The 17,011-nt window shown below is 37.2% G+C and overlaps 1 protein-coding gene, 1 non-coding gene and 1 pseudogene across 2 annotated transcripts in view; 2 read left to right on the top strand and 1 right to left on the bottom strand.

Moving 5' to 3' along the window:
- LOC150101354 (phospholipid-transporting ATPase ABCA3-like) overlaps positions 1 to 17,011 on the top strand; it is a 305,741-nt gene that overhangs the window by 156,270 nt on the left and 132,460 nt on the right. The window contains exon 11 of the mRNA XM_090400778.1: positions 2,780 to 3,282. Coding sequence (XP_090256904.1) covers positions 2,780 to 3,282 — 503 coding nt within the window. The remainder of the gene's footprint in view (positions 1 to 2,779; positions 3,283 to 17,011) is intronic.
- LOC150101357 (U2 spliceosomal RNA) lies at positions 16,346 to 16,492 on the bottom strand (annotated as a pseudogene).
- Positions 16,461 to 16,650, top strand: LOC150101356 (U2 spliceosomal RNA). Its single transcript, XR_016549110.1, has one exon. It is a non-coding gene; the product is annotated as a U2 spliceosomal RNA (small nuclear RNA).

The following is a 17,011-nucleotide window of genomic DNA, read 5'->3' as shown; positions in this document are numbered from 1 at the left end:
TTTCTTTCCAAAAGAAACATTCTTATTTATCTCATTAAACTTTTTTTTAATATTGAAAAGTGAAACTTCATAATTTTTGTTTCTATTATATTTATACTGGATCTATGTAACTAAAAATGTATTTAATAATTAAAAAAAAATTTTTTTGCCATGTTTATAATCTATTTACATTTTTAAAAATTATGGAGACAACTACCGTGTTTGAATAAAAACTTTAGTTTAATATAACTAAAATCTACATTTGACGTTTCAACCTTTATGTCAAGGACATCTTCTGGAGCATACAACTATACACAGAAAACAAGCTACAATACAATCAAACTGGTTAAAGTTACTGACCAACTGCTACAACAATTGTTGGCCTGACCTTTGGAAAAAAAAAAAAAAATTATACATCGACACTAGAGTCCTACTATTAGTGTTATCTGTTGGTTGTAGAAATACATTGGGTGCAACAACAAGTCTATGTATCTATCTATATACATATATTAGCATCATGATTATAAATGTACATTCCAGCCAGTTGGTATGGAATGGTTTCTAATACTAGCTGAAGATTGGCTAGAGTCCTGACTTATGCCGGATCTTATATATTAGGTAGGCCGAATGTGTGCAATCCAGATCCTTGGAATTTTCATGCCATCTTTGTTGTTGATACCACCCAAATATACCACTCTCCACAGTAAATGGCACAAACTCAGTACCTTTTTTCCACTGAACTTCTTACTGACAGACCCAAACAAACTTCTGTCCCTCAAGGATTAAGGAACTATACATATTAAGATGCCACTCAAAATATTGTACAAACATTCAGCGAGTAATTTGTTAATGTATTTCATGATATGTAGCTCAGTCAGTATAGATAAAGCCATTTGGTCGGAAAGACATGGGGTTCGATTCCCATCTATGACATGAGAAACTTTCATAGGGTGAGTTAGCTGGTCTCATACAGAAGTAGAGGGTTTTTTCATAGAAACTCAGGTTTATTGTCCCTCAGAACTGGCGAACTGGTCCCTTGAACACATCTACAGACATAAGACACTCCTGGAATAAGAATTAACCAACCTATTTCGTAGGGTTTCGGCTTTGAACACCTACACGGTGAAGTGTGGGTCTACACATGCATGCAAATCAGAGAGAGAGAGATTTCATGATGGGTAATTGGGGAAAATGTTTAATACATTTGGGAAATAAGATGGGAAAGCAGTAGTTCAACAATGGGAAGTGTCTGGAATTTTAAATAACAATTATGATAATAGGTTACATATGGGATATAATCATGTAAAGGGCTGCTCTAATGTGATGTTGTTAGATACAAGAACATTTGAATGGCAGATGAATGGGGGTATCAATTCAGTGCTGTTAGTGTAAAGGCATACATGTTGACCAGAGAAGATGGAACAAAGTGTATTGTATCAGAGGAACTTTGCTTTAGGAGGTGGAGGAGACTGCAAGAGAACAAGGGATGGTAGATACATTGCTGAGGTGTCTGGGACACATTGTAAAGGTTGTGGGAAAAAATGCTGACATTTTATGGAAAATTACAAGTATGGATGATAAGGAGGTGGTGATGCTTTTGCTGTATAAAGCACTAATTAGGCCATGTTATCCATTTGCAGGTCTGGTCACTCACCTGAATAGTTTAGATGATAAGAAAACATTAGAGACAGTACAGAGACAAGTGATGAGATATCCACCCTCCCCCTTCAGGATTCTGGAATGTTGAATATAAGGACAGATGAGGGAACATGCTCTGCAGAGCTTGGCAGAGAGGAGAAGGAATAATTTGATCGAGATAGGATTCTATTAGATAGATATAGAGGAAATTTTGCATAGCATAACAGGTGGGGAGATTGAGCAGTATCTCTGGAAAATGTATAATAGTCAGGTGGGTAAGGAAGGAAGATTTTTTTGTATGGAGAAAGGTGAATGGGTGGTGAGTGTCCCAAGTTGTAATGTGTGAAAGGTGATGTATTATATGTGTTGTAGTCCATAGAGAGTTTGGCCTCCCATGATGATCCTTGTAATACTGTGGAGACCTAGAAATAATAATAATATTCTTTAATTTTGATAATATTAAAATAAACAAAAATGTAAACAAATAATAAATAAATAAAAACTTAGTGCAATTTATCTAAATTGAGATGAGATTTTAAGTTTTAATATAATTTGACAGTGTTTTTCCATTCCAAAAGTCTTCAGAATAATGATTGCTTACCTTAATGCAGCAAAAGTGATCTCTCCTTTATAGTATTTTTTTTTGGTGAGGAAATAATAATTATTATTATTATTCAGGCCTCCATGGAGGATTCGAGACTCGTCGTGGGAGGTCCTTCTTAGGAAACACAAAGTCTATCCTATCACTCCTTGAACTCATTGACTGTTCTTGCTCTCACCACTCTCTCAGGCAATGCATTCCACTGTTCAACCACCCTCCATGCAAAGAACCACTCCTCACCCTCTTGCTCACAGCTTCCTTTCGTAACTTCCAGGGATGGCCCCCTTGTCATCGCTTCTTCCCACTCTTCCACCAAGCGAAAGAACTCCCCAGTGTCCACCCTGTAAATGCCTCTCAACAGTTTAAAAGTCTCGATCATATCACCTGTCCTCCTCCTACTACTACTTTCACCAAATTCTGCAGGCCACCTTCCCACATTCCCTCAATAAGGCAAAGTTACATTTTTGAAATTTAAGTTATCTATAATATGTTGCTGTATTAACTAGTAAGTACTTTTATTCACATTAAATATGTGACATATTAAATAATATTCCCTTTCAGATCACTGTGGAACCCATTGTTTTGTGAAGCAGCATCCTTTAAGTTGGAAGATTTGGGGATGTGGTCGTGATATCTTTTTTATGGTTTTTGAAGGCATTATATTTTTAGGTTTGCTTTTTCTGATTGAAACAAGTTCCACCAGAATGTGGTACTTCATTAAAGATAAACTTCCTTGTAAGAAAGGATTTTCTACAGTAAAACCTGCACCATTTGAATCTTGTGAAGATGATGATGTGAACAGTGAACGAGAGGAAGTTGAAAATTTAGACCAACAAAAAACTTCTGCAAAGGCACTGATTGTTCATAATCTTACCAAAGTTTTTAACTATTTATATGCAGTTGATCACCTGACTTTTGCAATAAATAAAGAAGAATGTTTTGGACTTCTTGGCATTAATGGAGCAGGAAAAACTACTGCATTCAGGTTATTAACTGGTGATTTGTTTCTTACTGAAGGAAGTGCTATGATTGAAGGCTATAATGTGGTAAATAATTTGAAACAGGTAAGATTCAGACTTTAAAGCACTAATTTAAAAACTTACTATCTTTAGCTTGGATTTGTATAATAATAAATAATAATAATCAGTTAATGCCTTTTATTCCCTTATAGGGATTAGGTGAGGTGAGGCCTTTTAATCCTATCCAGCTTTTTGGAGATTGAATAGGCAGTTTAAAGTCCACCAGTAGCCAATTTTCTTGAGTTTATGAGATGAAAATCCTGCTTGCCCATCAATGATAAGATCATTGATGGGCAAGCAGGATGGACAATAATCTATATGAGGCCTGATCAAGACATTATACAATGGAACCATAACATATTTCTGCATGTCAAGATCCTCCACGTTACTGCCATAATTTGATGTGTTACATCTGTGCCAGAGATTGATTTGGGAACTGGTCAAAGAAAGGCTTAGAAAAGTTCCTCCACTTGGCGATTAGACTAAAATGTATGTCTATCTTTGGGCAGCCTAGCGTAAAGAAAACAAGGGCAACTTCCACTGAGCTACATAGGCCTAGATGTAATAATTATTATTGTTGTTATTATGTGATACCTCCAAGGACTCATTGTGGGATGGCAATCTATACCACACCATACAGTCCGTCCACCAGCTATAATACTTAATGCTTCATCTACACACTATGCTATTTACCACTTACGAATAGTACTTTTGTTTCACTGCATCTTTTCTATCTAAACATATGAGATTGGCAAACTCATCTTTAGTTGAAAGTGTTTGTATAAAGATTCTCCTCTTGGATGCATTTATAATTGTTTCAGTATGTATGCACAATAAAATTGGGATGAATTAGTTTAATACCAAATACCAATGTACAGATATTTCAGGATAAGCAACTTATTCCTTCCTATAAAAAAAAGGAATTAGTAGACTAAGGGGAAATAAACAGACAGAAGGATGATGCTTAACCAGCCTAGCAGCTTCTTCTGTTCAAGTGCTACATGCTAGAACAATATCAATGCAATTTCATAACTATTAGCATTCAAAAAATAAAAGTTTGACAAAAAAAAATTAATTTATACAATTCAGATTAAAAGTTATGTATTAGAATCGAATGATACTTAAGCCATTGTTTCAGTCGATCCTTCCCACTTGCTGTTATCCTTTTCTTCACTGACTAAACCAGGAAGTGATAATGGATCTTGTTTGTCCCTGATTGATAAATAAATTTAAGTTTATTGACCAATTTAAACATGGGAACTAAATGTAATGAATTTTAGAATTTAGTGTCATATTCTGATATGCTTGCTGACATCAGGGATGAACACTTTTTTTTCTAGGAGTAACAGTATAAACTGGAATGTGTTTGTCTATGAGTGACCATCAGAACATACACAATTTATAGAAAAAAATACTGGTGATAGGTGGTAGATGGTGTTGATGGTTGTGTATAGTGGGAAAGTTAAGCAGTAGGGGAGATGGTAAAAAGGGTGTGTAGCATAGCAGAGTGCCCTTCTGCAGTGAGTCCTTGGAGGTGTCACATAATAGAAATAATAGTAATAATTTTGAGATTATAATCATTTTATAATACTGTAGATTTTATGCAGTGAAGCATCTGTAGAGAAAATTATTATCATTATTAATGCCAGACATCCATGGAGTCAAGGACTCGTCACTATTGCACAGAAACCTCATTCAATGCATCTGCATTCACTCACTGAAATCTCAGACAATGCAGTCTACTCACCAACCACAGAACCTACTCTTCACTGCTTGGCTCATGCCCTCCTTATAGTTTTCAGGGTAGACTCTTTTTTCTCCCTGCCTCTTCCCCATTCTATGAAAAATTTCTTCCATGTTAGCTTTGTAACAATCCCTGATCAACATATGTCTCAATCATATCCCCTCGTCTCCTCCTATTCACAAGACTTAGCAAATTGCATTCCCTCAATATTTTTATAACCCACATTCTAAAGACTAGTTACCACCTTAATCAGTCTTTTGACCCTTTGTGAACATGTCCTCATCACCATGAAAACCAGGTGACTAAATTTGTGCACAATAATCTATATGAGGCCTGATCAAGACATTATATACAATGGAATAACATATTTCTGCATATCAAGGTCCTCCACATTACTGCATAATTTGATGTGTTGACTTCACAACTTGTGCAATGTGGTCCTTGTCCACCACCACTCTCGCATCTCTCATCTCCTCTTGCTGCTTCAGAGTTTCCTCATCAAGTGTATATTTTGCATCCCATCATTACTTACCAAATTTCAGAACCTTTCATTTTGCAACAGTGAACTGATAGTTCCACGTACCTGCCTGCTCATACAATTTAAGTCCTCCTCTAAGGCTGCAACATCCACTTGACTCCTCATCTTCCCATCATCTGCATATCTATAGTTATACCTACTCCGATATCATTAATATATAAGTTGAACAAATGGCCCCAAAACAAATCCCCTGGCACATTATTAGTGGCTTTCCTCTTTTGGGATGATGCACCTCCATATACAGCTTGCTGATGCTTGTCCAAAACTCTGCTCATAATTCTGGAGTGTGGTGATAGTTTAGAATCTAAACTTGTCACTTCCTTCTAAACTATCACCACACTATTCTTCTAAAGTGCTTTAAGTAGGGCTATTCTGCAAAAATATTATCAATGAAGGGTACCCACAGAGCTGGTTGAATGTGTGAAGAGTTGGTCTTCCTGATAACAGTAAACAGCTTTGTGTGGGTGTGGAGAAATATGCTTTGTTACAGTATGAATTCTTTAGCATCAAAATGGTTATTGATGAAGTCATAGGTATTGATAAATACATACAGATCATACTGACTCCTACAGAAGAGTGCTCTAATTTCATATACTGCAGCCATATCACAATGTAGAAATTTTATCATTTCATTCATTATTGTATTTTAATCAGATCAACTAACTTAACTAGCAAAGAACATCAAAATTAGAATTAAGAAAATAAATAATTAATTTGCTAGCTTTCTAAATAGCATCTTTAGATCACAAATTACAACTGTGGTAAAACACACAGCATCCTCAGAAAGCTTTATAAACATGTGAAAATGTAACTAAAAAGAACTAATATCCTATCAAGGGGGGACCTCTAGGCCAAATATAAACATAGCTAATTCAGAGAAGTCAGGCTAAATGTAGTCTTCAAAGGACCATCTCCTAGATTTTGGCAAATTAATGCAGCCATCTGTGTTGAGGTTAGGGAGGTGTTTCATAGCTTACTAGTCCAAAAATAGCCACAACTTCCATGGAGTCAGACTCGATGGGAATTTTTTCATCCCCTCACAGCTTCTCTACTGTGCTACATGGTTACCTTCTTCCATTTAATCCTGCATAAAGTATCCAGAGAATACTCTACTAGTCCCAACTTGTCATACTGATGAAAGCAAATTTAGTTTTTATGTTCTTCAAAACAGATATTAAGAGATATACCAGTCTGTCCAAAGTAGGCTAAACGCACAAGGAACTTTATACACTTCAGGATGTCCAACAAGATGAAGGCTTCTGACTGGATATGAGGTTCTGCAAATAGAGATTATATTTGCAGAACGATTTAGCCATATTTTTAGATTTATCCTCAATATAGGAAATAGGGATAGTATTCAAGTTTATTCCCATCCTTGAATTATTCCCATGTGAAAACATTTGAAGCCCTCCAACAACTAAACACACATCCTGGTTGTAACTAACTACAAGCTTGTGTAACAATGAATTTATTTTTGATTGTGGTCACTTACAAAATGAGGCAATCAGCAGCCTCAGTCAAGGTTTTAGTTTTGCCATCAGTCCTAGAAACCATGACCAACATTGAACATGGTATCTATGATTTATCCTCCCACTGGCTAACAATATTTATATTTATCTGGACATGGCCAGCATTCTGTTCGAATCTGAATCCCTCAATACAACAATAACCAAAGCAGATAAGGGTAATGCAACTCTCATATTGGATCAAACAGAATAAAATAAAGAACAGTCTTAAAGACTCTTCTACATACCAGATTACAGATCAAGATCCTATTAAATCTCAGAGGAAAAAAATGCATAAATTATTATTTTTTTTTTTTTTTTAAAGTTTACAGTTTGCCCAAAAGAAATTATCAAAAAACTAAAACCTTATCAACTTAAACAATATTGGATATACTGGACCTAAAATTTTACCAACAAAATGCTTGAATCATCTAATAGTTGATTACACTGACAGCTCACCTACAGACTATCAGCAAAATCAGTTTTGTCCTCTCACAGGCAGCACTCTGTCCTTCATTAAAAATTCTGCTCTTTCAAACATTAATAAGAAATCTTAACTTAAAGCTGACCATGATGTCTGAATCTTTTGATATTACTTTATTTACTAGTGTACTGCTTACAGATATCATTGGCCTTATTAAGATATATTTTCCACTGACATATTTGAATTCAAATTCACCATATATTCAGATTATCTTTCATGGAAACAAAAATATACAAACTGCCTGATGAGACTGCAATGGTCCCTACCAGTGGAGGCTCATGGCTTGAAATCGTGGGGGTGCTGCAACTTCCAAAATATACATACACACCGTAAGTACAGTGTATACGTGTTTGGATAAAATATCAAAATTATGGTAAAAATGTTAAAAAAATTAAACATGAAAAAATATTGTTTATTATTGATAAAATTATGCAGTTTGGTATAATTCAAAATTACTTAAAAGTCAATTAATTAACAAGTCACTTAAATTACAATAATCATGCATGTCGGGTCTACTGTAGAACACTCGAAGTTCAGTTTCAAGTTTTTCTTTTCTTGATCATGGGATATGCTTCAGTGGTCAATTTTATTTCTTCTGTAGGCAATTTATTCTTAAAATTAACTAATTTATCCTTGTCAAATAATTTAGCAGCTATTAAATGTTTAGTGAAAGAATACCTTTCCTCCATATCAACACATATGCAGTCACATACTTCCTTTGATTCAGCAATGAACGTCCTTGAAGAATTCTCACAGTACTTTGAATTTCTTGTTACCAAAATAGCAGTTTTAAAATAGTGCATTTTTCACTTCACAACCACATAGCCAACTTGTCTTTTTATACCACTCTGTATTATAACTTCTAATATACTTCTTATCATTGCTTATTCCTGGCCGAGATATTTGAATATTGGGTAAAGGATGGCCTCTAATTTTAATAGAAACTTTCTCAGCGAGAGTCAACTGTGAAAATTTGTTTTTGTAGTTCACTTAGTCACTACTGTCACAGAACTTATTTATTGAGGTTGCATTTCTGAGGTCATAATTGTCAATAACCCCAATAATGTTCTAAAATAAGAACTATAACAAATGTTATGTCTTTAATTGTAATGTCCAAATATTTAAAGAGACGGAGTAAACACGATAAGCACTACAAACACTCTATTACTGGTGCAAACTGCATATAAACAACAGTGCCGCATTACGCTAATAGCTTGCATCTCACTATAACGTGCATATGCTTGCGCGCATAGCAATATGACACTGTGGTAAACACAGTGCTGCTAGCATCTTTTGCCCTCCTAAGTGCTACAAGATGGATTTTTATTATTTTTTATACAAAATAAGAGAATTATATAGGATTGTTGATGATAAAATTAAATATTACAAGCAAATATAAATAAATTAATAAATATATTCATATATTGAGAAAAATTGGGGGTGCTGCAGTTCTGCAGTGCCTATGCATGACCCGCCCCCTGGTCCCTTCCTTCCTCTAATCAATTTCTATATGGAATTTCTAGAAAACCAACGACTGAACACAGGTACACACTAACCAACTTCTGTCTGCACTATGTAGTTGTATATTTGTCATTATGGTCTAGACATGTTAGATATATTTTTAGTGTATTTGTTGTTATTATTATTAGCATTATCATGAAACCTACATGAAATCAAAATATTCATTGTGTGAGGTCCCACTGTCATACTTATCATTAAACTGTGCCTTAAATGTATTTAACCATTTCCACTAACCATTCTCTCAGGCAGTGCATTCTGCTCACCCACTGCTCTCCATACAAGATCTTTCGACGTCGTACAAAGAACATGCGTCATTTTATGAACGCTGAGAATAGCAGACATGCGCCTCGTTTACAGGTTAGCTGATGGTAATGGATGAGCCGCTGTACGAATATATCGCGAAAGGTACCTAAGCAGATGTGTACCGCATCACCAAATGTTTGCACATTTGCATCAGAATTTGTGTGACTATGGATCATTCAGGGATCGCAGGCATGATAGTGGGCGGCCATGATCGATGCAAAATCTTGCCATGGAGGAGGTGTTGCATGTGATGGACAATAATCCAGAGACAAGCACACATGCCGGTGCCTCTGCTATAGGAGTATCTCGATCCAATGTATTGCACATTTTGCACTCTGAGTCCTTACATCCATTTCATTTGCAACGGGTCCAGTTACTGATGGCTGAAGATTATCCTTGATGTGTGGAATTCGCGCAGTGATTTCTGCAGAAAAGTGCCATAGACCCAGATTTTCCAAATTGTGTTTTGTTCACAGATGAAGCTTCATTTACCTGCAAAGGGGTCTTCAATCACCACAATGCTCATGTGTGGGCCCATGAGAACCCACATGCTGCACAACAACACTTTGCCATTAATGTATGGGCAAGTATCGTCGCTGACTGTTTAGTCGGCCCATACCTGTTACACCCCAACTGGACTCCCAGAAGTATCGGACTTTTCTGGAAGAAGTTCTGCTGGATATACTGACCACTGTTCCAATGACTCTGCGTTGGCAGATGTGGCTCCAGCCCATTTTGGCATTTCTGTATGTCAGTATTTGGACAGATCCTTTGGGTGCTTGATGGATTGGGCATGGTGGACCTGTTGCATAGCCCCCCATGCTCACCTGATTTATCGAGCATTGATTTCTTTCTGTGGGGACCCTTAAAGCCATGGTGTACAAAATGCTTATTGCCTCTGACATGGACCTCATGGCAAGAATCGGCATCGCTGCTGTTAATATCTGGGAAACTCCAGGTTTTGAAAATGTATGGCAATCGATGCATCGTCGGTGTCAGGCACGCATCACTGCTAATGGTCATAATTTGAGCATCTGATGTGAAACCATATTATGTATCCAACTACTATTGAACTGTTCAGTTACACCTAATATAGTTTTTTACACTACTTACTGCCTTGTGTTATTTCTGTATCTTTGTGTCCCTGTTAGTACCTTCTGGTCGCGTTTCCAGTCATGCTTTCCTATGTGAATATGGTTGATTTTGATGTTCTCTACCTCCCCTCAAAGTTTATTGATGGAATTTTGAACAACCCTGTATATATATATATATATATATATATATATATATATATATATATATATATATATATATATATATATATATATATATATATATATATATCCTGAGCCTCTGTAGTTCAGTCGGAATAGACAAAACCCTTTGATCGGAAAGACCTGGGTTCGATTCCCGTCAGTGACATGAGGAACTTTATCTGGTCTCTTTCAACAAAAAATTAGTTAGCAGGTCTCATACAAAGGGAGAGGGTTATTTTTTCATGTGGAAACTTAATTTTTTTTGTCCCCCAGAACAGGCAACCTGCCCCCATGAACATCTGCATTTACAGGCATAAGTCACACCAGGAAGCATAGGGCTGACCACCTTATCCTCAAGTTACAGTTGTGAAGTCCAAGAATACTTGGAAAGTTCACAGGTGCTTAAGTGCCTGTTAGGACTACTGATGATAATGATATATATCATATCTACCTGAGATGCGTTTGCGGTATGCTGAGGCAGTAAAGACAACAAAGCAGAAGGCTTGGGAATCCTTTGGAGAAAGATTAGACTCATCCTATGCAAATGCAAACAAAGTATTCTGGCAGACCATCTGCCACCTTCGAGGGAAGAAATCGTGCAAGCAAGGGCAATTAAGGCCTCTGATGGTGCACTTTTAACAACCGAGAAGGATGGAGAGAATACTTTGAGAGTTCTTAACTCGGGTGGCCCAGCAGTTGTGGACATCCAAGAGGTGCAGATCGGGGCAATGACTAGTCTCACAGCAGAAGAGGTCCATTTAGCAATAAAATCGCTAAACTTTGGCAAGGCGATGATGAAATTCGGCCCGAAATGCTAAAAGCCTTAAATCGAGACGGTGTTCTCTGGCTGACGCGAGTGTGTCAGGCTACTTGGATATCTGGGCGAGCAACAAAGCAATGGCAGACAGGCATAATAATACCAGTCTTCAAGAAGGGAGACTGGAAGGATTGCAGTAACTATCTCTGGCAACTCTCTGCTCAGCCTGCCTGGGAAAGTGTATGCTAGGTGCTTGGAAAGACGGTGCAGGAGCATAGTTGAATCAAAGTTCCAAGAAGAACAATGTAGCTTTCGTCCTGGTAGAAGCACAACTGACCAAATCTTCACTTTAAGGCAAGTCTTTGAGAAATCTTGGGAATATGCCAAGAATGTCTACACATGTTTTGTGGAGTTGGAGAAGGCATATGACCAGCTTCCTCGGGATAAGCTTTGGCAAGTAGTACAGAAGTATGGAGTGGATGGCCAACTATTAGCTGCCATCAAGTCCCTGTATGAATGCCCAGAGTTTTGTGTCAGGGTAAACAGCACAAAGTCTGAACCTTTCACAGTCTCCGTTGGCCTCTGCCAAGGGTGTGTTCTGTCACCCCCTCCTTTTCATAATATTTATAGGCTGGATTGATAGGCACAGCCGAGGCAGTGAGTGTGTCAGAATCTGAAGACATAGCATTGGACATCTGCTTTTTGCAGATGACGTAGTTCTGCTTAGCTCTTCCACAGATGACCTCCAGCAGACCCTGGATAGGTTTGTAGCTGTTTGTGCAGACACTGGAATGAGGATCAGTGTGGCCAAAACTGAAACATTGGTGGTCTCAAGACAACCATCCCAGTGCACTCTACATGTAAGTGGAGTCCCAGTGAGGCAGGTGGAGAAGTTTAAATATCTTAGGTCCATATTCACGAATGATGGAAAATGGGACGTAAAGCTAGATACTCAAATTGGCTTAGCAAGCTCAATATTGCAGGAGCTTGGCTGTTCGGTAGTATTGAAGTGGGAGTTAAGCCAGAAGGCAAAGCTGGCTGTCTTTAATACAGTATGTTCCCATCCTCACCTATGGTCATGAGAGTTGGGTAATGACCAAAAGAATGCAGACATGAATCCAAGCAGCTGTAATGAGGTTCCTTCGAGGGGGTTGCGGGGATGACAATACTCGACAGAGTCAGAAGCTCTTCAATCCAGGAAATCCTCAATACTTAACTGCTGCTTTTCCGTGTTGAGAGATCACAGTTACGTTGGTACGGGCACCTGGTCAGAATGCCACAAGAGAGGCTCCCTCAGCAGACCCTCTTTGCCAAGCCAGAGGGCCATGTGGAAGGCCAAGGACTCACTGAATAGATTATATCCAAAACCTTGGGTGGACATGTTTGGGAATCCCACCAGAACACCTGAGCTCGGTGGCAGAGGATCGTGACCAGTGGAAGTTCCTCTTGCAGCTGTTGCCCTCACAACCCAATTAGGAAAGGTGGGCCTTGAAGATGTATGTATGTATGTATGATATCTGCTAGACTGCAAATTTTCTCATGCAATACATTTCAGAAATCATCTTAGTCAATTGTCTTTGGATCTTTTCCAGTATCTCTTCATACTTTTGAAAACCTTATGATCAAATCCATTCATAGTAATCTGGTGTGCTGTCCTCACAATTATGGCAGTATGTTCCCTAAATTTAGTGTCCCTATCCACCATCATATCCAGATCTTTTATCTTCTCCACTACTGTGTATTATGCATGCCATCTTTGTTTTCCCAAATTTTAGAAGCTTACACTGTGAAACCTTTACTGGTAACCGTTCATTTTTCCATTCAAGTTCTCTTGCAACACTCACTTGCCCTTTCAGCAAGAATAGTTGGAAAGGTCTTGCAAAGCCACGTGTGCTGTACACTTATATCTTTTCTCAACTCTGCATAATTTTCAACAATATCATTAACAAGGATTAAATAAAGGATTGAACTAAATTTATTATAATATCATTAACATATAACTTAACAGCAATAGCCCTGAAACAGATCTTTGGAGCATGCCACTAATGACTTTCCTCTCCCATGCTAACCTTGCTGATATCTGCCAGACAACCAGTCCGAAATCCAGCATCCAGCACACTAATCCATTATTTAACACTATCCATTCCAGTTTAATCACCAGCTCATTTAATCTATCAAAGGCCTTTGCAAAATTTAAATAAACTACTGTGTATTTGTCACCTTGTTATAATAAGTAAAAAGCAGTGTTTTTCACTTTTCTAACTGCGACACAAGAAAAAAAAATTTATTGTTCATCTTGACCAGGTGCACACACACGATATACAGCGCGGTCTGAAAAGTTCTCGGTCTCGACCTTGGATGGCAACACTATTGGCAAGATTTTTTTTTTTTCAAAGTTGGTACATCTGTCATAAACATCCATTTAAAATTACAAGTCATTCTATCTATAATATATATAACACAAACAAGTAGTTTGTTTTATACAGCTGTCTGAAGCAAAAGTGTTGTCTGTATACCTCTTGAAATGGAGTATCGTGCAATTATAAAATTCTTTGTAAAAGAAGATTTAATGCCAAAAGAAATTCAGTCGAAGTTCATAAAAAGTTTTATGGGCACTCTTCTTCTTCATTTTCAACAATTAAGAAATGGGCTGCCGAGTTTAAACGTGGCCGTACCAGCTTTGAAGATGATCCACGTGAAGGACGTCCAAAAAGTGTAACAACACCAGAAATCATTGATCAAGGCGCAATATGGATGACCGGCAAGTCAAAGTGTGTGAAATTGCTGAGACTATAGTCACTTCAAAAGAAAGTTTAGGATATATTTTGCATGAACAATTGCATATGAAAAAGCTTTGTGCAAGATGGGTGCTGCACTTGCTCACAGCAGATCAAAAATGCACTTGCATGAAAATCTCAGAACAGTGCTTGAAGCAAGAATAAAACTGATTTTGTGCATCAATTTATTACTATGGATGAGACTTGGATTCACCGTTACACACCAGAATCCAAACAGCAGTCAAAACAGTGGACAGAAGCCGGTTGTTCAGTGTCAAAGAAGACAAAGTCAGTTCCATCAGCAGGAAGGGAAGGGTCATGGCATCGGTGTTTTGGATTGCTAAAGGCATTTTGTTTATTAATCATCTTGAAAAGGGTAAAACAATAACCGGGGAGTATTATTCTGATCTTTTAACCAGACTAGATGAAAAAATTCATGAGAAAAGACCCGGTTTGCAGAAGAAAAAAAATTATCTTTCACCAGGACAATGCACCTGCCCACAAAGGTGTTTTGGCAATGAGAAAATTAAGGGATCTGCACTACAAATTGTTGGAACATCCACCCTATTCCCCAGATTTGGCTTCCTCTGACTTCTGTCTCTTGTCAAAACTGAAACTCTTCCTCGCTTGTCAGCATTTTTCTTCGAATCAAGAAGTGATTGCAGCTGTAGAAGGGTATTTTGCAGATTAAACACACGTGTGCAATTAGCAAAAGATCTTGGACTCTCTGTGTCCACTTTGAACACGATAGTAAAAAACAGGTCAAACATTGACCTCAATGCAAAGCAATCTGGCACTATGCCAAAAAATATATATATATCCAGACATCGACATACGATGAATTGGATAAACTTGTGGCAGAGTGGTTTGTTTCTACAAGAGCATTGGGTATTCCAGTCGATAGTACTATACTCTGAGCGAGAGCCCTTGAATTTGCTGCAAGGTTGGGGATTAATGGTTTTACTGCATCAAATGGATGGATTGATTGTTTCAAGACTCATCACAATATTGTGTATAATCAAGTGTGTGGAGAAAGTAATAGTGTTGCAGGAGAAACTAAACCAGTGGAAACATGAACTAAAGACTATTATTCAGGACTATGAACCAAGAAATATTTTCAATGTTGATGAAACTGGGCTCTTTTATAACATTCTTCCAAGTAAAACGTGTTTTAAAGGAGAGAAGTGTCACGGTTGAAAACTCAGCAAGTAGAAGGTAACTATTTTGCTTATGGTCAATGCTGATGGATCAGAAAAATTACCTCCACTGGTAATTGGTAAATTTAAAAAGCCAAAGTGTTTTAAGAATGTGAAAAATCATCCTACTAAGTATGATGACAAAAGAACAGCATCTTCACATCCACCATGCATGCTCTGGATGCTAAAATGGTGGCAAATCACTGCAAAATACTACTACTGCTAGACAAATGTCCTGCACACCCTGGAGATCTGCAGCTCAGAAACATTAGATTAGTGTTCTTTCCCCTAATTGTACAAGCGTGCTTCAGCCATTAGATCTGGGCATCATCCATGCATTTAAATGGAAATATAGAAAAATGCTTGTTGAAAAAGCTGTGCTTATGCATGATAATGGTATGGATCCAAAATAAATGACCATAACCATGCTTTGGCCACATAATGCATGCATAACCACAAACGCAACTCATGCCTTCCAGAAACAATTGGATGTTACGTTTGTGGAAGAGGAGGAACAATTACAGGAGGAAGAAGAAGATATGTCAGAGCCCATCAACTGGTATGTGATGGATGAGTCTTCCTCATTGCAAGACTATGTTGAAGCTGGTGTGATCACATCAGTGGTACCAAGTGTAGAAGACATCCTTTCCAACCACCTTGTTGAAGAAGACTGTGATCAAGAACCTACCGTCCCTACTAGTAGAGAAGCAACGGAAGCTATCTCTGTTTTGAGGCAGTATACCGCAAGTGCACCAGGAGATGATGGGGCATTTAATGCCTTATACACTGTGGAGAGGCAGGTGGAATTTATAAGAGTGCAGAGAAAGCAAAAACAATCAATAATTAAAGATTTTTTTAAATTAGATAAATGTAAGTAATTGTTAATTCATTTATTTTCAGTTATTAAATTTTGTAATCTAGTATGTAGAGTCACATACTAGCAGTAAGTCATCGTTTAGCCTTTTTTTAATGTTTTTTACATTTCCTGCTATTTACACTTTTTTCCATCGGTCCCCTGGAAGTTAAAAAGGGGTTTTACTGTATATATAATGCATAGCAAAGATGGGACAAACCTCAAACACTTCTGTCTTCTAAAAATCAGTTTAGTATCAGATATTAAGCTGATAAGAACAGATACTACAGTATTTTTTTTGCCAAAAGGCCAAGAAGTGAAAAGTGTAGTATCTGTTATCAGTTTAATATATGATACAGACCTTGTCAGCCCACAAGATATTAAACTGATTTTTGGAAGGCGTTCAGTTTGGAATTGCGTTCAGTCTTTGCCAGGAGTTGCTCTGATGTTGCACTACCTCTAGGATCAGCTCTCTCCATCTGAGAGAAATGAAAAACATACATATATATGCACACACACACACTAAACTGAAACAAAATAATATATCCTTACAATATATAAAAAATAAAATCAAAAGTGTAACAGAGTTTAAAGAAAAGTATGATAGATACTGTGTAAATGTTGAATAGTGCTTGCAGAATGTTTAGGGTCTCTCTCGATGAGTAAGGACTCCATGGAGTAGCCTATAATAATAATATCGAACACTAATTTTATTAAAATGTAAATACAACATTGAAAAAAAATTCATAACAGCATAAACAAAACTTATTCAAATAAATAAAATATTTCCTATGTATGATTGACATAAAACATAGGATTCATTTTTATTCAGAGGAATAA

The sequence above is a fragment of the Typopeltis vanoorti genome, chromosome 11, assembly GCF_054136105.1.
Source record: "Typopeltis vanoorti isolate ZY-2024b chromosome 11, IOZ_Tvanoo_1.0, whole genome shotgun sequence".
Taxonomy (NCBI): domain Eukaryota; kingdom Metazoa; phylum Arthropoda; class Arachnida; order Uropygi; family Thelyphonidae; genus Typopeltis; species Typopeltis vanoorti.
The sequence above is the reverse complement of the archived record's forward strand: the minus strand, read 5'-3'. Positions and strand labels throughout refer to the sequence as shown.